The sequence below is a fragment of the Arabidopsis lyrata genome (assembly GCF_000004255.2).
Source record: "Arabidopsis lyrata subsp. lyrata unplaced genomic scaffold ARALYscaffold_7, whole genome shotgun sequence".
Classification (NCBI taxonomy): Eukaryota; Viridiplantae; Streptophyta; class Magnoliopsida; order Brassicales; family Brassicaceae; genus Arabidopsis; species Arabidopsis lyrata.
Window position 1 is genome coordinate 21951051 of NW_003302549.1, and position 23484 is coordinate 21974534.

The following is a 23484-nucleotide window of genomic DNA, read 5'->3' on the forward strand; positions in this document are numbered from 1 at the left end:
TCCTTGCCCTTTCTAGAAAACAGGAAGTAATGAAAGAGTTTTAAGTGAAAAGATAACAGAACAACAGAAGCAGTAAATCCAAAAAAGTTAAAAGTCTTAGAAATTAATACCCGATAACAGTTGCTCTGTTTTCTACTTCATTTTCAGTGTCAACAATATATAACTGTGAATACTTAGCATAGTCACCAACTGCAGGCTTTAAACTGCCAATCAAATGATAGTTACCTCCTTGCATTCGAAACATGCTAGGTCCGTGACCTTTCGGTATAGATTTATCAACTTTTCCACCAAGTGAGGTCATTGCAAAGACCATATTAAAGATCCTGGCATGCTTTCTGTAATTTCTACTCTGTGCATCATTACCAGTAAGAAGTTTCTTGATTAAATCTGGTGACTCTTTAAGAAAAGGTAATTTAACAGAACCCTGACCACAACAGAGTGTAAAAGTAGGATCCTTTTGATTACGTCTTTTGTTTATACGCTCAGCATACCACATTAAAGCACCACAATACTTACACTGGTAAGTAGGATCTCCATGATCAAGATAAGCTGAAAACAAAAGAGATAATATATGGTTAGCAGATATCAGATAACCATATTATTTCTCAAAGTACAATAATAAACTCAGACATACTTAATTTCATGTTCTTTCTAGCCTTGACACGTGTTTTTTTTTTTGTTTGATTATCTGTTTGTTGTGTTTGATGCTGATTGGGATCATTTCTTGATTCTACAGTGTGAATAGGTTCTGATGAAACATCAATGTTTGCATCTGCGTCCATTGTCTGAATATGTATAACTGAACTTTCATCCTCACTGCTACTATGGTCATAATTTTGCACCACTGCTTCATCTTCACTCAAATCAACAGAGTAATTTGCATCATACATCTCCTCATCACTGCTATTCTCCATGAAGTCTGTATCATTAGTTTCTGTAGCAGAGTGTCCTATAGGAGATATAATTGTAAAAAAGTTCATTATTCAGTTAATGAATGTAGAATATCGGTCGAAAACTAAGGGTACAAATATTACCTTTATGATAAGAAGATGATCCTGCATCTGTAAAGTCTGAATGAAGATTTTTTCTGGGCAAGTTTGTTGTCTGAGAAATTAATCTCGATGGTTGCTTGGTAGTTATACATGAAGAACTACCAAAACATTGGTTCCCTGAAAGAAAATAGATTGTAAAAATGATAGCAAGTAAATAACAAACTATCCTTATCTAAAAAAATCAAATAATTAACCTAGTCTTGGTCTTGTTTCAGAGGGTGGTGGCATAAGAGGAGTTTGACCAGTACCTAGGGTCATATCCCTAAGTCCTAATGGAGTGGATACTGAAGTAGATAAAATGCTTATGGGAGAGACAGAAGTTAAGTGGCTTCCATGGGGTGTACCTGTATCAATTACAGAAAATTGGTACTACTTTACTCTATCAAGTCAATGATTGCACTTTATACAGTTATGTAAAAAAACTTGTGAATGACATAAAATGTTTAATGCCTACCTCTTACTATTGTCTTCTTTAGTGCAGACCTAACCGTTGGTGGATCCTCAGACATAACAGTTGGTATAACAGGAGTTGATGAAAGGTTAGTAATATCTTGCAAAACAGTATTGAATGCAGAACGTAGAGGGACAGAACCATTAGAGACAGGTGTATTAGAACGTGGAATACTTCTGCTAGTATTGATTGCCTCATTCCTCCGCCATCTTTTAGGTGGGGTGGAATAGAACTCTATGTTTTCATTGTTAGGTGCTGTTTTTTTACTCATTATTCCTGTTTGGAACAATTGCTAGAACTCTCTAAGCAAAAATAAATCTGGTGTTAGGATTTAAATGGTCATGGTCATATATATTATTAATTCTCTATCACAAATGATATTCACATTTCCTTTAGAGTCGGTTGGAGTATATATAGGAACAGGATATATTATCTTTAATGGTTATCTAATTTTGATCACATATATTTGAATTGATAGTATTATACTGATTGAATAACAAATTTCCGCATATATAGTGTTATCGAGATAACTAAGGAAATTGTATATTGTTTGTACCAACAGGAGATTGGAAAAAGATATGCCATGGATTCTTCAAATTCAGCATTAACTACATAGCGTTAAAGGTAAAATACTATCCTCCAAAGTAGATTTCTGGATAGTACAATTAGACCAAACTAATGATAAAATGTCTAAGTTATATCATATAAAGAAAACGATTTACCACTGAGCAATACTTCCTTTTATGATAAGTAGAGTTGATCATATATTGTATATTTCTTGATATAGAACAAACAGAATTGAACAATAAATAGTAGATTAACCATACATTTAGTTATCAACACAACATCTACTAAACACAACAGAAACTAACAGTTAACTGTTTGTTGGAATATAAAAAGTCGATAACCATTAACTTAATGAAAAATAAGTAGTTTTGAGTCAATTGAACATGAAGTAAAAAGAAACTAAACACAAAAGGAAGTTTACATAATAAAACCATAGATAAAATTAAAAGTAGCTTCCACAACACTAAGATAAACAAAAAACATTCTTCAAACCAAATTGCCATTTAGTTCAATTGATCCAACTCCATTGCCACATCCTTCTTATCAGTTTGTCCATCTGTCCAGCAACGGCTGAAAAAATTTAAGAATCACAATAATGAATTCATACTTCAATATATTCAATTCCTTAGTTGATTCCAGATGAATATACTTACATGTATCTCGGGATGTCAACATCTAGGAAAGTTGGATCAAGAAAAATCCTTGAACTACCATACTCACTCATTAGACAGTTCTTGCCTAAACAAAAACATTTTGATTATAATCAGTCTAATTATGTATGGTTTTTAATAAGAACAATAATATAGCACATTACTGTGGGTGAAACTCACCTTCGAAATCTGAAACCCTCCAGAAACGCAACACAATGACTACTGGGTCATAATTGTAAGTGACAGAAGTTATGTGCCTAAACCATTTAGTCACAAGCAACTGACAGGACCTACCCACAGCAACACAGTTTGTAACCCTGCCCCTAAATGATTAAATTTGGAAAGAATTAAATAGATGATTATTACAACTGTTCTTGATTTGATATATAGAGGTGAAGTAAACTTACATGTCATCTTTGATTTCGAAAAGAACATATCTGGATTCATAGTCTGTCTCGCCTTCACGACAAACAAATGGGAATCTTTGAATAGCAGAGACTTTAGAGATCACACCAATAGCATCTGATAGGGAAGACATAACAGTTATTGAATTAAATCTGAAGCAATGTTACAGTTATTCTGAAAGAGAATTCTGTATTACAGCATAACCTGTAACATATTCTTTATCTTGAGCACCAGCATACTCAACTTCATCAGAATGAATGAAGTTGAAGAAATTGCTATTTGATCTAGGACTAACAGGCCACATAGTTGTAGGCCATATACACTGTAGTGCAAAACGATTCCAAGCGTATTTAACAGGGTTAGCAGATGGTACAACATGGAAGTCAGCCATGTAGTACCACTGACCCTCCTTGAGACCTTGACGAAAATTGTATAAGTAATTTCCAGGAGGAATAAATGCATCAATCATATTGGCCTAGACATATAAGAAGAAATACAAAATTAGTTATCCACAGAATACTGCAAAAGAATAACTCTGAAAATAATATACCTTTTCATCGGCGAGTATCATTTTTGTTGGTTCTGCAAAAGCGTCGATGCCTTGATTCCAGATAGACAAAATCTTCACGTACAAAGTCCATCTAGGCCTCTGAAGGTTTAGATCAGAAATGTAGTCAATAGTACCCATTGGATTTTTGCAGAGTTAACTTTGGAGAGGTTTTAAGATAGAAAGATGATGCACTGTGGGAAACCTAGAGGTTATGTCATGATATATAAAGAATATAGAAGGGATTTCGTGTATAGATCTAGAAGGCACGAAAAAAATGGAAAAATATATTGAAAATCAAATAACCGACTTAATATATGTTAAGTAAGTTATAATAAAGAGAGGAAATTGAATCGTTAGAGATAAGGAAATCAAATAATAATCATAAAAGTATAGCAATGATTGTAATTATTCATTTATGGATAGTTACTTGTTTCGATGCATATTTGATAAATGGTAAAGAGATTCAAAGTCAGATTTAACTGCTCACGTCTCATATCAGATGTGCAGCTCTATGTAATGATTACTTTAATTTGGATTATAAATAATATTATCTATAGTTTATATATATGTTTTTTAGTAGATTATCATATACAGGTATAAATACTGTACATCTATATTTCACTCTATGTTTGCAGGCAGTAAGATCCTTTACTTAACAATATATACTATGGAGCATTTACTTCTGTTAAAGAGTCAGCATTTAAACAGGTACATACACATTAACATGTATATAGAGTTTCCAAATTAGATAGACACATATAATAAAAAATGAAAAGTTTACTTATTATTGAATGGAAATAACGAAAATACTAAGTTCATTGGGAAACTTAAATAACTAAAGGGAAACAACTGTTTAAAGTAAATGAAAATAGAAAGATCAAAGGGGAAAACAATAAGAAAACATGACTAAAACCGACACTCCCATTTCACTGATCATGAGATCACTTCTTTTCCTTCTTGATCTCCCTCTTGATCTTGACACTCATCAACTTTTCCACCGGCTTGACCTCCACCTTCTGTCCATTGACAGATACACCATCATCAATCTTAACACCTTCACCTTTGATCACACCATCCTTAACATCTCCAGCACCATGTTCATCATCCTTCTTTCCAGAATCAACCTCAAATCTAAACTCTGGTGAGGACTTAACCAAGTCCACAGGCTGAATACAAACCTTCTTAGAACTTGAGGCTTGATCAGTTTCAGAACTGTTTAGGGCATAAACACGTTTAGACGATGGAGTAACTGAGTCTTCTGTATCCTGACTCATTGTCAACAACAGTGGCTGCATTTCATAGTAAGTTGGTTAGTAATGAGTGGAAATATAATGATGCATACTTTAGTAGGGAATAAAAGAAAATATTACCTGGTCTCCAGAAACAATTGATGCAGGATTGACCAACTGATCTGAATCTTCTGGGGCCTCATCTCCTAAGAGACCGTGTTTAGACAGCACCCTGGAAACTTTGTAACAATCTTTCCCATCCCAAATGTTTTCTTTCTCAACACAGAGAAGAAAAAGGAAAGTCTTCCCTTTCAAATTCTGAACCACATCTGGCAGGTCTTCTGGATCCTCAATCTAGAAGTGTTAAATAGAATATTTTTAAAACATTAGAAACAGGTGGTGTTCAAGCCTAATCTCATGTCAACAGATTCAAATAGTTACCTCATCAAACGATCCACCTAACACAGTTGCTGCAGATTCACCAACAATGTCTGCACATATACTATCAAACAGAAGGCATTTTGTTTCACCTGTGTTGTCCATCACTTTAGCATAAAGCATGTACCTGCATGGTATAATAGATAATTAGGAAACTATCAAACTGTACAGATTGTACAATTCAGACAGTTGGGAAACACAGAATTTACATACTTTGCAACAACATTTGTGACAGCATTCTTGCAGACATCACACCAGAATCTAGGTTTTGGCTTCTTCAATGAACCGGAATTAATACCAGAATGTATGTGTGTTACCTTTTTGTTGCAATTACGGCAACTAAAGTAATACCATGCCCAGTCAGTGTCAATTCCATAGATTGTACAAACAACCCTAACTTTACCAATCTGCAAAGACAACATACACCAGTTAATATCAGGAATAATTCTAAATTTAAGATATAAATCAGATAAAGTAATATAACCTCCATAGAACTCAATAGCTCTGAAATTGTCTTCCTCTCATACTGCAGATAGGAATCATCCTTTGCCACTGTAACCATTTGAAACTTGGGCACACTCTCACGGAATGTAAGGGCAAGGCCGTCAGCAGGTAAACTGTAAAACATAGTTAGTTGAATCAGAACAGAACGGTTTTTTGTTCAGTAACTTAAGTACACTAATCTGTTGAAAACTCTTACGCTGTTAGAAAAGCTGCAACCTCTGGGATAGGTGGATTGATGAGAACTTGAGTAGCATCAAAAGAGTTAGATATACTTCTCACTCCTGAAAAGAAAGGTTTAGAACAAAGTTCCTTTGTAGAGTAGATATCTGATTGTAGATATAGGAGAGGTTCATAGATAATAAGTGAATAAGATTAAAGGTAAAAACCTTTGTATGCCTTAATCTTGGCAAATCTGATAAGACAGATGACTCTGGCTCCATCAGCAGCATCGCAGGCATTAAACACTTGCTGAGCGAATGATCCCCACAGGGTACAGGACAGTCGCTCATCACTAACACAAATCATTTATCAGTTATACTAAAGTAATAATAAAAACATAATAACATTAGTATCTACTGCCATTTACTTTTATTATGAAGACTTACTTTTCATCACGCAATTCAAAGTCCAACTTAGTAGTTGGCTTGTTATTAGCTTCCAGAGTTTCCAACTCACCGATGTTAACAACCTGTCCCATAACATCTAAATAGAACAAACAATCTAGTTAGTAATATTCACTAAATAGTAATAGCAACTTTAATTAAAATATTTAAATGTCTTACCAATCAACATGTAAGGATTTAAGTCCCCATTCAGAATGTTTGGGAAAGTAGCCAAGGACAGGTAGCTGGAGTCAGAGACTGGATCACATCGCAGGACAGTTGTCCCAGTGACAAAGGACATCTTATAGAGATGACCAGTTGGTCGGAATTGACCAGATGCATGATTAAGAGCAAAGGTCTCAATAAACCTCCACTCATTAACAGGCAGATGGTTCACATACTTGCTAACCAAGTCCTTCTTGATAGATGCATGAATCTTCATACCCTGTTAACAAAAGAAAAGACATATGATTAACTATCAATGTATTTAAGTAAGTATCAATATGATAGTTTTAGGAGTTTTATATATGTAGACATATAGTTACCTGTGCATCAGCCACTACTAACTCTAGTGTTTCTCCTGTGAGGTTAGTATACTGGCGCCATGAGTGAAGCACCTTAACTTGCACACGCCAGGAGGTCTTGTAAGGCCTGATGTCTCTCAAGAAAGCAAAAGAGGCAGCCATTTCAATTATCTGGTATGTATTTAGCTGTGTTAGTGTTTCTATTGTGAAGCGTGAAGAATATCATAGAAATGTTTCAATATATATAGTGAATTGGTAGGGAATTAAGGATTTGTGATAGAATCCACGCATATCTTGATTACCACGGTTTGAATATCAGAAAAAATATTCTGATTGGCATATACTGTGAGCAAATAAGGATCATATCTTTTTGGTTAGGGACAGTTGACATATACTTGAGATACCAAATCGTCTGAGTAATAACTGATAGTGTAATCGAAATGAATGAGAGATATTATGTGGATTTTTTGTTTTGGGAAGTTGGAGTTATAGCATATACTGTGAGAAAATAAGGATCATATCTTTTTTATTAGAGGCAGTTGACATCTACTTGATAGTGTAATCGAAATGAATGAGAGATTTTATGTGGATTTTTTTTTTGGTAAGTTGTATTAGTAGGATATACTCCGAAATCTATGCTAATGGTTAAGGTAAGTATCATAACTATATGGCTAACGATTATTGCGGGGCAGTTATAAGAGAATATTTAGTCGAAATAGTTGATTTTTTTTTGGAAATTCGAATTTAAAAGGATCGGAGAGTTTTGATTGGAGGATGAGTCGGGTCAAAAAATCTAATCGGGTCAAAATCTTAAAAAAAACCCGACCCGATTGGCTTTGAGCAAAAATGTACTTCAAAAATGTTAAGTAGATTTCTTTTAACCAAAAATAAGTTCAACAAAAATTTCAACTGAGTAACGGGTCAGAATTTGAATATTTATATTCAATTTCATACATTTATTTTTGAAATGTATTATTTTATATACTACAATAAGATTTTTAAATATTTTAATTTGCAACATATAAAATTAGTTTTACTTGATATTTTTCAAGAATATCATCAATATTTAAAGAATATCATCAATAAATACTCTAATTTGATTTTTTTATAACAAATATTTATAATAGGCAGTGGGCTAAATATAATATATTATATTAACAAATTTGTTATGATCCTTATAACTGTTTGAATATTTCTATTTAATTTCATATAATTCTTTTTTGAAATTCATAATTTTATATACTACAAGAAATATTTTTAAAGATTTTAATTTGGAACATTTAAAAATAGTTTAATTTAATATTTTAATGAATATCATAAATATTTAATAGATTAAAAAGATATAAAAAAATTATAAATAATTTAATTTGATTTTTTTAAAAGATATATTTAAAATAGTTATAGTAGACGGAGGGTTAAATGTAATATATTATATGATATAAAATTATCCTTATAATAGACGGCATGTTAAGATTATATGATAAGATAGATTAAATAAGGTTTAAACACAAAATATTTGAAAATTTGATTGTGCAAGCAATTTTGGAAATAACGAATAATAGATTGTGCACGCAATATTTTCATTAGGATTCTAAAATAAAAATATAGACTTCACGCACGGGTTGAATTTGATATATTATATACTAAATAGAGAGACTCACAAAAATGACCCTTTTTCAATACCCCTTTTCAAAAATGCCCCCTTTAGCTGTCCATTTTTAAAAATACCCCTTTTTATGTACAAAATGACTAAATTACCCTTCTTTTAATAAAAAATATCACAAATATATAAGGAAATATAACAAAATTAGGTCCACAAAATACAAAATATTTTTTGGCGGGAAAAGTGATCCCTCAATTTTTCCCGCCAAAACACTTGTAAAAACTTGTAAAACCTTTAAAATACCTTGTAAAATTTTCCCGTAAAATTTTTTTCCGCCAAAAAATTTTCCCGCCAAAAAATTTTTTTTGCGGGAAAAGTGATTCCGTAATTTTTTTGGCGTTAAATTTTTGGCGGGAAAAATTTACAAGGTATTTTAAAGGTTTTTTACAGGGTATTTATAAGGTTTTACAATGTATTTTAAAAGGTTTTACAACGTATTTATAAGGTATTTATAAGATATTATAAGATTTTACAAGCTATTTTATAAGGTTTTACAAGTTATAAGATTTTACAAGTTTTTTATAAGGTTTTACAAGTTTTTTACAAGTTATAAATTCCTTATAAAACTTTATAAGTACCTTGTAAAACCTTTTAAAATACATTGTAAACCCTTACAAAACACTTGTAAAAACTCAGTAAAATCTTTAAAATACCTTGTAAATTTTCCCCGCCAAAAAAATTTTGCCAAAAAAATTGCGGAATCACTTTTCCCGAAAAAAAAATTTTGGCGGGAAATTTGCGGGATCACGTTTCCCGCCAAAAATTTGTGGGATCACTTTTCCCGCCAAAAAATATTTTGTATTTTGTGGACCTAATTTTGTTTCAAATAAGGGTAAAATGGTCATTAAAAATTAAAAGAGGACAAACTTAAAAATGGACACTCAAAGGGGGTATTTTTGAAAAGGGGTATTGAAAAAGGGGCAAATTTAAAAATTTCTCTACTAAATATATGTTCATATCATATTCGATTACGCGAATAATTGGTAAATTCTGTAGTTACCTCAAACAAATCTCTATTTCAACAACCAAAGAATTAGAAATTGAAAAAAGAATTTCCTAAATTAATTCAAAATAATAGCTAACTTTCTAAATTAATTAAAAATAATAAAGTTTTAGAAGCGATTCATTTATAATATTTTGATTTTTGATCTAACTGAATTATATGCAATCTCATTTTGTGGTTGTTAATACATTGTTAAGACCATATTAATTTATTAAAATAATTTTATTTTCCGTTTTCATATCTTAAAAAAATATATCCATAATTGAATATAATTAAAAAAAGAAAATATATTCATTCTAATATTATATAGAGGGACTGAAAAAAATCTAATTATATTTTTTCAATTATTATTATAATATATCACAACTTTATTCTAAAATATATAATATATATATTTTTTGTAATAAATAAAATTTAACTCGTACTGTAGTACGGGTGATGATCTAATTTATTAATAAATTAGCAGATTAAAAGGAGGCAAGTGTGCAGGAAATCTCCAGCGATGTATAATTATAGCCGTTCGTTAGGATTCTACGCAAAGTATCGTGTGTCGTGGATCTAATAAGGGTTATAGCCGTTCGCCAGGATTATACGCAAAGTATCGTCTGTCGTAGATCTAATAAGGGTCGGAAGGAATTGTCTATTGTAGAATCGTCTATGTAACAGTTCTCATAATTTGCAATAAATAGTAAATCTAGACGTCAAAAAAAAAAATATAATCAAGTTTTTTGTTTGAAATCTTTTCAGCGACAAGCAAAATATATCATCGAAGAAAATTTTACCCTAAACAATCCATTAGCAATTTTGCATAGTATCAGATTTCTGATATCTCAGTGTATCATGTAAGTGTGTAAAATGTTTGAGATTTTATGATTAAAATATAAAGAAAAGAAGAAAACAAAACCTAGAATCTAAGAAATCTTATATTAATAGAAAAATACTAAATATGTTGAATATTAAATCAAATATCATTGTTTTTAACTTTTAAGAACATGAATATGTTTCTATCATTAAGGGTAAAAATGTCTATACGATTAGATATACCAAACAAAATCTACAATATATTTCTTTTTATACATATTTTATATATTTATTTATTTATTTATTTTGACAAAAAATAAATACAATTTTTAAAATTAAATATATAAAGTTTGTTAGAGCAAATAATCTCAAATAATTTTACATGGTGCACTAAGAAAAACAATTGCTTATTTTCTAGTCTGATCTTAATGTATAAATAAAATAACTTACTCGGTTTACAAAAAAATAAATAAATAAATAAATAAAATAAAATAACTTACTCTGACTTATCAAAATGTTGTTGCATATCAGTATTGATCAGTACCTTGTTGATTAATCTACAAAATTCTATGTAGAAGTACAATGTAATGGGGACGAAATTCCGACGCATCTTTCTCTCTCTAGAAGATTTGCTCCTCCGCTCAGCTCCTTCTCTTCTTTCCCTCCCCCGACGTCAGCCTCACGCCGGTGGTCGGAAATTGCTTCCTTATGCCGAAGAAGAAGAAAAAGAAAAAGCCACTTCGTGGGGTGGTTCTGGCTTCGTCTAAGTTTGCGGTGCTTTATGCTCGTGCTCCTGCTTCTTCCTCCGGTGGTGGTCAAACTGGTGGTTCCGGTGTTCCAATCAAGTGTGCGGCTACAGTTCCGGCAGTTTCCGATTTGGTTTCTTCAGATCTTGGTTCTGTGAGTTCAGATCTGTCGTTGGTTATGGCCTCGGGGGCTGTGCCAAACCCTGAGCCGTCCCTTGTTGCGTCCTCTCTTGTCTCCGCTGTTGATGGCTCTGCCTCCGGTGTTGAGACGTCTGTCTTGTCGGAGGCTAGCCGGGCTATCCCCTCCCTTGCGCAATCGACAGTCTCTGAGACAGACTTGGGCATCGCTCCTCGGGCTGAGAGGGTTTCTGAAATTGTTTCAATGGCGGTCCTGACTGACCCTGTGAGGGTTGTGGAGTCCTTTTCTTCTGGAAAAATCATTGTTGAGCCTGGTGTTGCGTTGGTTCAGAAAGGAACCGATGATTCGTGGGTGGATTTTGTTAGAGGTTCTTCGAAGACTCTCTCTAAGAAAGGCTCGGGTTTCTCCTTGCCTTCAGGGAAATTGTGCGTCAAAATCCCAAATGGGGTGATTGAGAGAAACAAGAGATCATGGGAATTTTTTTTTTATCCTGGGTCAATTTTACTATGATCCTCCTTCTCAGAGAACGATCCATAGCATAGAAATGGTATATGGAACAGGCAATACAGAGATATTTCTGTCTCAAAAATGGAATGAAATGCTTTCTTGTTCAGGATCCCAAACTCGTTCACACGTAGGAGGGTCTTGAACCAGCGTCTTTGGGTTAATATTTATATTTGTTTTTTATTATTTTATGTTTAGGTTGGCTGATTTTATAGCCATAAACTAGTTGCATTCTCAGCTTTTCCCCCTGAAAATTCCACCATAAACTTAGATAATTCTCACAATTGCAACATATACTTTCGGATTCATTCTTAAAACTACGCCTCCAATTGAACCGGCCAATAAACCGGTATCACATAACCTGGTTTGATTTAATTCAAATTTAAACCCGAATTTTCTTCTTCTTCACCCGATTTTGACCCAATTTATTTTTTCTTCTTCTTCCTCTTCATTCCCAGTTCGTACATACGTACCAAAATCATGAAAAAACAGCAAAAAAATAAAATGTATAAACATTTAACTTAAAAAAGGAAAGAGAAGTGAGAGAGAGGTGTTGTTGCAGCTTTAGCCCAAATATCTCTCCTTTTTGCAGAGCTTCTTCTTCTTCTCATCATCGTCTTTCTCCAAAATCCCAACTTCCTCTTTCACAGTTTCTTCGTCTCCAGCATTTTCGCGTGTTGTAACCTAATCCAATCTTACCCATCGATGGAATAACATCACCACGCGTCAGAATCTGTGTCCTAGGACCGAGCGATCTCCATCTCCTGTCCAGATTCGATTCCCACCAATCCCAAATTCGTGAAATTCTCTAGGGTTTTAGTTTGAATCTCATCAGATCAAGTCGACCCATGAAGAAGAAAGCGATGAAGATGGCGACGAATGGCCGGTTTTTCATAATCGGGTTCAAGTACCCGATCTTTCTCACCATGTGTCACATGACGGCTTGTTCGTTACTCAGCTACGTCGCCATTGCTTGGTTAAAGATGGTTCCGATGCAGACGATTCGATCCCGAGTTCAGTTCTTTAAGATCTCAGCTCTAAGTCTCGTTTTTTGTGTGTCGGTGGTCTTTGGTAACATCTCTCTTCGATTTCTTCCTGTTTCGTTTAACCAAGCCATTGGTGCTACGACGCCGTTTTTCACCGCTATGTTTGCTTTTCTGATGACGCTTAAGAAAGAGGCTTGGTTGACTTACTTCACTCTCGTCCCTGTCGTCACCGGAGTTGTTATTGCCAGTGGGGTAATTTCAGTGGAAGAAAGAAAAATCAATCGGGTCAAAATCGGGTGAAGAAGAAGAAAATTCGGGTCAAAATCGGGTTTAAATTTGGTTAAATTTGAATTAAATCAAACCGGGTTATGTAGTACCGGTTTATTGGCCGGTTCAATTGGAGGCGTAGTTTTAAAGATGAATCCGAAAGTATATGTTGCAATTGTGAGAATTATCTAAGTTTATGGTGGAATTTTCAGAGACAAAAAGGTTAGGGGAAAAGCTGAGAATGCAACTAGTTTAGGGCTATAAAATCAGCCAACCCTTTATGTTTTTGTATATGTTTAACTTTTTATAAATGTTAGATTTATTTTTATATTGTGATATATGTAAATATGTTTCAGTGAATATTATACTCCAAAAACTTTAGATTATTTCTGTTTAAATTATTTGTGGTACACAAGCACAATTAGAATCATAGTTTATTCATAAGAGTTTACGATTGCTAAATTGGTTTAAGTTTTTTTTTTTTTTCCAATTCAAAAAATTCACAGCAGTAAAGAACATTACACTCTTAAGATTGTAATCTCACACTTGTTCTATTATCCCGTCTTGTTACTTCAAGATGTATAGTCAAACTTGAATCTCTATGTTCCTATTATACATGTATCTTGTTTTACTTGATCATCTGCATATAAAGTGCAAAGCTTTGTTAGGTTCTGTTCAAAAATGAAATCCCTGAAGGGAAAAATAGTCAACTTATTCTATGTTCTAACCATAGAAATGTGTAGCCAAGTGAAGTTTGCATTTGAAATTTGACTTATTTTGGATTTATGCTCTTTTGTTGTTTGTAAATTTTGGCTGAAATATCGCAAATGTTATTGATTATAATGCTAAGAACCATAGGATCGTCATTCTGTAACTGTTTATCTTTGAACATTCTAATTTTAAGTCATGAACCAAGTTATATTAACCAATGTTTATGAATTGTTTATCTTATTCATTTAAAAAACCCATAACAAAGTCTGGTCCATCTTTTTCGATTTCTATATTTTCATGGAATTTTCGTAACTTGTGTTTAATTAACTTTGTCTAATAATTTTCTCAAGAGAGATTGATGTCTCTTGTGGTCGACAGACTAATTGATTCCAATAATAAATACTCACTCTGTTTCATAATATAAGGCGTTTTGAATAAAGTTTTTTTGTTTCACAATACAAGTTGTTTTCGAGTTTCAATGCAAATTATATATTACTTTAATATTTATGATTATTTATATTATGCCGTCTCTTTTATGATTGGTTGAATTTTTAAAAAGTAGATCTTCTTAATCGGCGTGCTTTTATCTAAAACGAATTATATTATGAAACGGAGGGAGTAATATTGTTTTGGTTTTGATTGTTTAAATAAAACAAATTTCAAAAAAATACCCACAGCGTAGCGCGGGTTTCGACCTAGTTTTGTTAATTATGCTTAGCGTAGTTAATTGGATCCTCGGTTATACGTTAAGTCGTATGATCGGGTTATTGTTAAATCTTGCTTGTGTTGCTTGATTTATTTTGGTTGTATATAAGCCATATGAGGTTAAAACCCCTTGGTTTATATATGATTGATAGTATAAAGTCGTGGTCGTATAACCGTTATGCCGGTTGGTTGTTAGTATTAACATTATGTTGTCCGACTGTTATACTTTGTTTGTTAGTTAGATAACTAGTACTAGCCGGATCATGTTATCCCACCCGTATGTTGTGCGTCGCGTGTAACTCCGTTGCGTTATGGCATACGAAGGCTCGAGACTGGTTCGCTACCGAACGGACGCTACATGACGATGTAGTATAAAGGAGTGCTAAGTCTCTTATAGACTTTGTGTCTAGGAGTGCGGGGCATTGCCTTGGGAGATCATGGATTCGTAGAAGGCCTTACTTAAGTTGTTAGAAGCATGCTTATTATTAGTAGTAGTTCCGCGTGCAGTAGTAGTTGCTTGTTGCATTGCATAATGTTTGCCTGTTTGCTTGCTGTTTGGGGTTGGGTTGGGTTATTATTTTTAGAGATCCCGGACTTACTGAGTAATCTTAGATTACTCAAGATGCTACTTTTGTTTTACAGGCAACCATTAGTGGTGAGACCTTTAGGGGAGCGAAGGACGTTAGGCGAACCAGTGTAGATTTCTTTGCCTTTGTAAGATATAGTTTTTATGTATAGTATGTACGACTCGATTTTATTAATAAAACTCTGATTTTTTAAACCCCGTGTCTCCCATGATATTATTAGTCTTGTCCGGACTAACACAACTCGTGTTCGCGGTACGGTTTGCAAAGCCTTAGTTTCGTGATCGTGAGGAACGACGCCTACGGTTGGATGACTTGGGCGAACGAATTCGTTTCGGGAACCTAGGTTGGCTGACTGCGGGCGTCTACCGTGACGCTCCTATTCCGTCCTTGGCCTAGAACGGGGTAGGGGCGTTACAAGAGTGGTGAACCATGCTCATAAGGGACACGTGTTTTCAAATGTTTTATCGAGTTAAAAGAGTCGCAAATGTAATTAGGAAACTGGTACGTCCTTAGGCAATTAGGTAGATGAGATAGGATTTACCCTTGGATGTTGGATGCAGGTGTCTTGCCAAAAGATGGAGAGGTGATAACCATGAGGACAAATCTATTTCTAAATAGATCCTTTCCCCATTGGTTCGTTCAAGAAGAAGGCAAATGGCAAGACATAAGGTAAAGGCGAATCAAGAAGATAAACCCTAGGATTAGATTACCCTAAACCCACAGGTTCCGAAAGGTAAGTATGGGTTCTATCTTCCTCTGTTTTTCTGTGTTTTTGCGTGTTGATTGTTTCTTTTATTTTTAGTTGTTTAGTTTTGTCCAAGTGAGTTGAGCGTTAGGATTAGAATCTTTGACTAACCCTGACAAGTTTGAGTAAACCATATTTATTTAGGAAACCACCCTTAAACCCTTTTTCGGTGGTAAGTTGAGGCGTGTGGTGTGACTAAAGGCAAATCCGAACGTTAGGTTATTAAGCAACCCTAACTGTTATGTGAAAGGAAATCACATATACGGATGAAAGAATAATGAAATTTGATCGAAGCGGAGGAGAGTTGTACGACGAGTCAAAGGGGAGGAGAGTAGTACAACAAGCTAATAAGGGGAGGAGCAATACCAAGACGAGTAATACCGAGAAGAACGGCGAGCCATAATTAAAGAATGAAGACCATTGATCAAGATTCAAGGGGAGGAGAATGTAATACCCCTCACCAAGACTAGGACTTGGCCGAGGAGTGGCTATCGAGGAAAAATGAACCAAGATCGAAGAGAATGGATTTTTGGAGCTGAGCCAAGGTATTCAAGGACAAATACCAAGGTTTTGATCGAAGAAAAATTGAAGAATGTCGAAGAAAAATAAAGGATGGTCGGAGAAAAACAGTTTTGGTGCAACGGTATAGCAGACGGTCGAACGGAGCGATTATTGGCAATTCACGGATCGGATAACAACATTTCCCGCGAACGAATGAGAGGATAAGAACGTTCAAGTCTATTTGTTGTGGATAAACACGTTCAAGCACATCTCTTCCGTACGGATAAGATCGTCTGTTCCTATCTGCGGTTTGGATAGAGTTCCGGATAAGCACGATCAAGCCAATCCACTCCCACCACCGACCTTACCAACCGACCTAGTTCCACTATAAATAGCTTCCATTCGTTTCATCTCTTCTCCACATCAAAACCGAGAGAAAACCCGAGAGTTCCCGAGCGAGCGTCGAGTCTAGGCGTCGGGTAGTCGAGGTAAGTTTCGGTCGTGTGAAGTAGCACATGATTAGGTGGCTAGTTTAATTAATTATTTATTTAATTAATTAGTTTAGATTAGAGGTTTATTTAATTATGCTTAATACTAGATTTTAACCCGTGGTACACCGCGGGGCTATAATACTAAAAAAAAAGTTTGACAATTAATTTTTTTGAAGATTATCTATAGATATAATCTATAGTTTTGTTTGACTAAATGCATTTATATATGTATATCCTATACTATTTATATCCGGCGGTACAACTCTGATCGATTTTTTTATAACTAATTTTTTTTAATTTGAAGTTGTATTTGTTTTGTTAATATTGTATGTTTTATTTAGTGTTTAAGATTATATAATTGTATTTGATTGTTAATTCTAGGATTTCATCCATAGTATACCGTCCCGATTAATATCGATCCAAACCCGTTCCACCATATAACTCCGTCCCGTGAAATTAAACATCATTTTGTTATATTTCTTTTGAATTAATATTTTTATTTTAAAAACATATAATTCGAATCAATTTAAAAGTTTGCTTTAAAAACATAAATTTGTAATGTTTTTATTATGATAAAGTAATAATATACAGATGTTGTTTACTATGTAGTTATAATTAAAACCAACTAAAATCTAAGTTTAGTGTAGATTATGAATTATATTTATGAATTATAGTTATGAATTATGGGTAAATATTTTTTACTAATGAAATACATGTTATTAAGTTACTATCCCAAAGGCAAAAAGTTTTTTTTAATAATCAAGGCAAATATTAGAATTTTATTTGAACAACTAATTTGTCAAAGCAAAACGAAATACAACAAAACTAAAATTAAATATATAAAAAAATATTAAAAAATTTAGAAAGACAAAGTGGTCGTATATTTGGTAATTAAAGGTCATAGATTATCTTCATTCTTCTTTGGAAAAAATAAACAGAGACAAAATCATCTTCAATCTCCCATATCTTAACATTTTCTTCTCCTAGAGTTTTCGATTATGAGATTACACCATATAATTGAAAAATTGTGGTGACGATCAAGTAAATAAGCAGAGAGAAAGAGAGATCGAGATCGTCAGCAAAAGCCGCCGCCATATTTTGACCCTTAACCGTCGCCGCCTCCTGCCTAACCGTCCGCCAGGTATTGCAGCACCGGAGATGTCGTCGATCAATCAGACTGATGAAATAGAGGACATTATGGCTTGCGTAACGGCTTTGGAAGCTGCTCTGTTGCCATGTTTACCCGCTGGAGAGCTTCAAGTCATCGACGGCTCTTGTCATCCTTTATAGAGATCTGATGATTTGTGGATTGGTAAACGCAAATTGCGTATACTCTGATGATTTTTCTACATTCATTGACAGGCTATATATAGAGATACTTGATGTCAAGGTTAGGTGTGATTGCGAATCTAGAGAAAATTGGTAAGCAAACATAAAATCTCCGAAATATCAACTATATTAAGTAATACAAATGATTTAGTATTTAGATAAGGAATATGCTACTAATAAGGAGTGTTAGTGTAGTAATTATTTATTATATCCTTTATTTTCTCGATCTCTATAGCTAGCAAATGGAGAAAATCTTGATTGAATTTAGATTACATGTATTTTGATTAGAATTAAAATAAAACATTTAGTATTTAGATAAGGAATATGCTACTAAGAAAGAATGTTAGTGTACTTATTAGTTTCTATGCCCAATATTTTCAAGATCACGTTCGCTATTAGGAATATTTTTGAGGGAGTTCAGTTGGGATTCACAACTAATAATCGAGATTTACAAACTAATTAATGTCGATTTTGATTTAATGTTGTAAGAGGAAATTTCGGAAATATCCGAAATTGAAACCGGGTCACTCGTTTTAAAAAAAAAACCCACCCAACCAATGGCATTCTTTGTAAATACATTCCAACTCCAGAATTTATTTGCTAAAAGTCATCCAAAAATGTATATATAGATTAATTATTTTGTTAATTATGCTTAGTGTAGTTAATTGGATCCTCGGTTATACGTTAAGTCGTATGATCGGGTTATTATTAAATCTTGCTTGTGTTGCTTGATTTATTGTGGTTGTATATAAGCCATGTGAGGTTAAAACCCCTTGGTTTATATTTGCTTGATAGTATAAAGTCGTGGTCGTATAACCGTTATGTCGGCTGGTTGTTGGTATTAACGTTATGATGTTCGACTGTTATACTTTGTTTGTTAGTTAGATAACTAGCACAAGCCGGATCATGTTATCCCACCCATATGATGTGCGTCGCGTGTAACTCCGTTGCGTTATGGCATACGAAGGCTCGGGACTGGTTCGCTACCGACTGGACGCTACATGACGATGTAGTATAAAGGAGTGCTATGTCTCTTATAGACTTTGTGTCTAGGAGTGCGGAGCATTGCCTTGGGAGATCATGGATTCGTAGAAGGCCTTACTTAAGTTGTTAGAAGCATGCTTATTATTAAAAATAGTTCCGCTGCATATAGTTGCTTGTTGCATTGCATAATGTTTGCATGTTTGCTTGCTGTTTGGGGTTGGATTGTGTTATTATTTTTAGAGATCTCGGACTTATTGAGTAATCTTAGATTACTCAAGATGCTACTTTTTTTTTACAAGCAACCATTAGTGGAGAGACCTTTAGGGGAGCGAAGGACGTTAGGCCAACCGGTGTAGTTTTCTTTGCTTTTGTAAGATATAGTTTTTATGTATAGTATGTACGACTCGATTTTATTAATAAAGCTCTGATTTTATTAAACCCGTGTCTCCCATGATATTATTAGTCTTGTTCGGACTAACACAACTCGCATTCGCGGTACGGGTTGCAAAGCCTTAGTGTCGTGATCATGAGGAACGACACCTACGGTTGGACGACTTGGGCGAACGAATTCGTTTCGGGAACCTAGGTTGGCTGACTGCGGGCGTCTACCGTGACGCTCCTTTTTCGTCCTTGGCCTTGAATGGGGTAGGGGTGTTACAGCCATCGTACCGGTTTTAAAAAATTGTATAGGTCTTATAAGCCTATTTTTGGAGGCATCATCGAGACACATGTTAAACAACCGAAGGAGCAGTAGTTTATTAGTGCTCTTCATTCCGGTTGGTCTTTTGAAGAACATTACGCCTTTTCGGAGCTTGGTAAGATTTGGGTAGTGTGGGATCCAAGTGTTCAGGTCGTTATTCTTGCCAAATCCCTGCAGATGCTCACTTGTGAAGTTTTGTTATCGGGTCTGCCTACTTGGGTGGTTATCTCAGTGGTCTACGCGGTAAATGAGGAGGATAAAAGAAAGGAGTTGTGGAAAGAGATTGTGGATTTGGGAGTTTCTTAGAACTTATCGAATAGGCCATGGCTAATGCTAGGAGACTTTAATCATGTTTTGTTTCCTTAAGAGCATTCTCAGCCTCCTTCCTTGAATGTGGATAGGAGAATGCGGGATTTTAGAAGTTGTTTTCTTGATGCTGAGCTTTCAGATTTAGTATACAAGGGTAATACTTTCACTTGGTGGAACAAGAGTAAAACCAGGCCGGTTGCCAAAAAGATAGATCGCATTTTAACAAATGAAAATTGGTGTTATCTTTTCCCTTCTTCTTATGGTGTTTTTGGTCATCCGGATTTCTCTGACCACGCGTCTTGTGGGGTTGTTCTTGACGAACCTGTTACCAGAGTGAAGAGATATTTTAAGTTTTACAATATCCTTCTCTAAAATCAGGAGTTCTTGGATCTGGTTAAGGAAAATTGTTACACAGTTAATGTTGTGGGTTTAGCTATGTTCCAGGTCTCAAAGAAGCTTAAGGCTTTGAAGAAACCGTTAAAAGATTTTAGCAAGCTTATTAACTATTCAGATCTGGAAAATCGTACCAAGGAGGCTCATGAACTTCTGTTGAGGTGTCAGGATCTCACCCTAGGTAATCCTTCTTGTTTCAATGTTGCTCATGAATTGGAAGCTCAACGCAAATGGCATATTCTCTCTTTTGCTGAAGAGAGTTTCTTCCTGCAGAAATCCAGATTGTCTTAGGGGATATTATTGGTTCATAATTTACAAAGAATCTTGATGACGATATCATGTCAGATGAAGATATCAAGGCTGCTTTCAACTCCCTCTCCCAAGAAACAAAACGAGTGGGCTTGACAAGTTTCCGGCTGTATTTTTCAGTGGTTCGTGGAGTGTAATTGGCTCTGATGTTATAGCGGCAATTAGAGAGTTTTTTGTTTCAGGCAGATTGTTGAAGCAGTGGAACGCTACTACTCTTGTGCTTATCCCTAAGACAGTTAATGCTTCACGCACTTCTGACTTAAGGCCCATCTCTTGTTTGAATACGCTTTACAAAATCATTTCTAAGCTTCTCACCATCAGATTACAGGTCTTGCTCTCAGATGTTATTGCCTCCTCGCAGTCTGCGTTCCTCCCTGGCAGGTCTCTGGCCGAAAACGTCTTATTAGCCACTGAAATGGTTCATGGTTACAATAGGAGAAATGTTTCCCCAAGAGGAATGCTCAAGGTCGACTTAAGAAAAGCATTCGATTCGGTGAAATGGGACTTTGTTATTGCAGCTTTGAGGGCTCTAGCAATTCATGAACGCTTCATCAATTGGATTCACCAATGTATCTCAACGCCAACTTTCACCGTCTCGGTAAATGGGTGTAATGGAGGGTTTTTCAAAAGTACTAAAGGCTTAAGACAAGGTGATCCTCTTTCACCTTATCTTTTCGTGCTTGCTATGGAGGTGTTTTCTAAGCTCCTTCACTCTAGATATGTTGCTGGCTATATTCACTATCACCCGAAAGCGTTAGATCTTTCTATTTCTCATTTAATGTTTGCGGACGATGTAATGATCTTCTTCGACGGGGGTAGCTCTTCATTGCACGGTATTTGTGAAATGCTTGATGATTTTTCCTTTTGGTCAGGTTTGTAGGTTAATAAAGACAAGAGCCAGTTATTCCATGCGGGTCTGGACTTGGATGAGAGTAACGTAACTACTGCTTTTGGTTTTCCTTTAGGCGCCCTACCAATTCGGTATTTGGGCCTATCTCTAATGAGTAGGAAGTTGCGTATCGCTGAATATGAGCCTCTCTTTGGAGAAAATTTCAGCGAGATTTAGATCATGGGTAACCAAGTGTTTATCTTTCGCGGGTAGAGTTCAGCTTATCTCCTCTGTCATCTTCGGCTCAATAAATTTCTGGATGTCTACTTTCATTCTTCCAAAGGGATGCAGAAAGAAGATTGAAGGATTATGCTCTAAGTTTCTTTGGTCCGGAAACATTGATGAGGAAAAGGGAGCAAAGGTCTCGTGGGCTGCGTTATGCCTTCCCAAAAGCGAAGGAGGGCTTGGTTTAAGAAGACTTGCATAGTGGAATAAGAATCTAAACCTGAGACTTATCTGGTTGCTTTTTGACCGTAAAGCTTCCCTCTGGGCTGACTGGCATCGCCACCATCATCTCAGGAACATCTCTTTCTGGAACGCAGTTGCCACCCCCAGTGATCCATGGACCTGGAAGATACTTTTGTACTTGAGGCCTATCGCTGAGCAGTTTGTCAAAACCAGAGTGAGAAATGGTGTTAGTGCTTCATTTTGGTTTGACAGTTGGACTACTCTGGATCCGCTGATCAAGTGCATGGGGGACTTTGGTTCTAGGCCTCTAAGAATTCCTTTAACCGCAAGAGTAGCTGATGCTTATAATGAGAATGGTTGGCGACTCCCATTATCAAGATCAGAACCGGCTTTGGCCATTTAGGATTATCTTTGTACCTTACAAGGCCCGAGCCCTATCTTGGCTGAGGATGCGTATTTGTGGTGTGTTAATGGGGTTGTTTGTCAAGGTTATTCTGCAGCCAAGATTTGGGAAGCTCTTAGACCAAGAAGCACTGAGCAACAGTGGACTACTTCGGTTTGGTTCAAAGATGCAGTCCCCAAACATGCGTTTAACATGTGGATATGTCTACTTGAATCGCTTGCCCACCCGGGTGAGGTTGGTTTCTTGGGGCCATATTCACACAGATGAGTGTCTCCTTTGTTCTTTTGCTTCAGAATCACGGGACCATCTCCTCCTCTTTTGCGAGTTTTCTTCCCAGGTTTGGCGCTTGGTTTTCAACAGGTTATGTTCGCGGCAGAGACTGTTTTCTTCTTGGACAGAGCTTCTCTCTTGGTCCCGACGATCTTCTTCCTCTGCTCCTTCTCTCCTTTGAAAAGTGGTAGCTCAAGCAGTGGTTTATAACATGTGGCGGCAGCGAATTAATGTCCTACACAACGCTCAGCGGCTTGCTCCTTCTGTTGTTTTCAAGCTGGTGGATCGTGATCTGCGCAACATCATCTCTTCGAGAAGACATAGGCGGCGTTGGCGTGCGTTGATGCTGCTTTGGATTCGTTAGCATTTACCATCATCTCTTTCCTAATTGTTATTGTACTCATGTTTTTATCTTTTTTTGCCATGCTCTTGTTTAAGTTTGCCCTTTTGTAATGTCTCAAATTTTATTTTTAATGATTTTTACATCTTTAGCAAAACAAAAAAAAAAAGTACAATGTAATGTACTAATGTAATGTGGACTGATTATTTTTTTAAAAGAAAAAAAACTATATGTGTCTTGATCAAAAAAGCCCATTAGTTTACCCAAAAAACCCCATTTATAAATTTGAATGGGAAAATAATCAAATATAATCAATTACTTTCGTCTGA

The 23484-nt window shown here is 35.2% G+C and overlaps 1 protein-coding gene, 1 long non-coding RNA gene and 1 pseudogene across 2 annotated transcripts; 2 read left to right on the plus strand and 1 right to left on the minus strand.

Moving 5' to 3' along the window:
* The first annotated feature begins 1275 nt into the window (after positions 1-1275).
* Positions 1276-2212, plus strand: LOC110226731. The gene is made up of 3 exons (XR_002330653.1): positions 1276-1418; positions 1529-1591; positions 2066-2212. It is a non-coding gene; the product is annotated as an uncharacterized LOC110226731 (long non-coding RNA).
* A 2281-nt stretch (positions 2213-4493) lies between these two features.
* Positions 4494-7807, minus strand: LOC110226730 (replication protein A 70 kDa DNA-binding subunit B-like). The gene is made up of 10 exons (XM_021019263.1): positions 6994-7807; positions 6629-6893; positions 6452-6548; positions 6233-6357; positions 6043-6127; positions 5827-5959; positions 5556-5749; positions 5346-5469; positions 5046-5258; positions 4494-4964 (listed from the first exon to the last, which is right to left on the minus strand). The coding sequence occupies exons 1-10, from the start codon at positions 7132-7134 to the stop codon at positions 4617-4619; spliced, it is 1725 nt and encodes a 574-aa protein (XP_020874922.1). The 5' UTR covers positions 7135-7807; the 3' UTR covers positions 4494-4616.
* A 9529-nt stretch (positions 7808-17336) lies between these two features.
* Positions 17337-23324, plus strand: LOC110226974 (annotated as a pseudogene).
* Positions 23325-23484: the final 160 nt, after the last annotated feature.

Excerpts from the sequence above, each read along its gene's own strand:
- LOC110226730 (XM_021019263.1), bottom strand. The coding sequence starts at position 7,134 with ATGGCTGCCTCTTTTGCTTTCTTGAGAGACATCAGGCCTTACAAGACC. Across the intron at positions 6,128-6,232 it reads CAAGATTAAGGCATACAAAG|GAGTGAGAAGTATATCTAAC; the intron begins GTTTTTACCTTT and ends CTTTCTTTTCAG. Across the intron at positions 4,965-5,045 it reads CAATTGTTTCTGGAGACCAG|CCACTGTTGTTGACAATGAG; the intron begins GTAATATTTTCT and ends TATGAAATGCAG.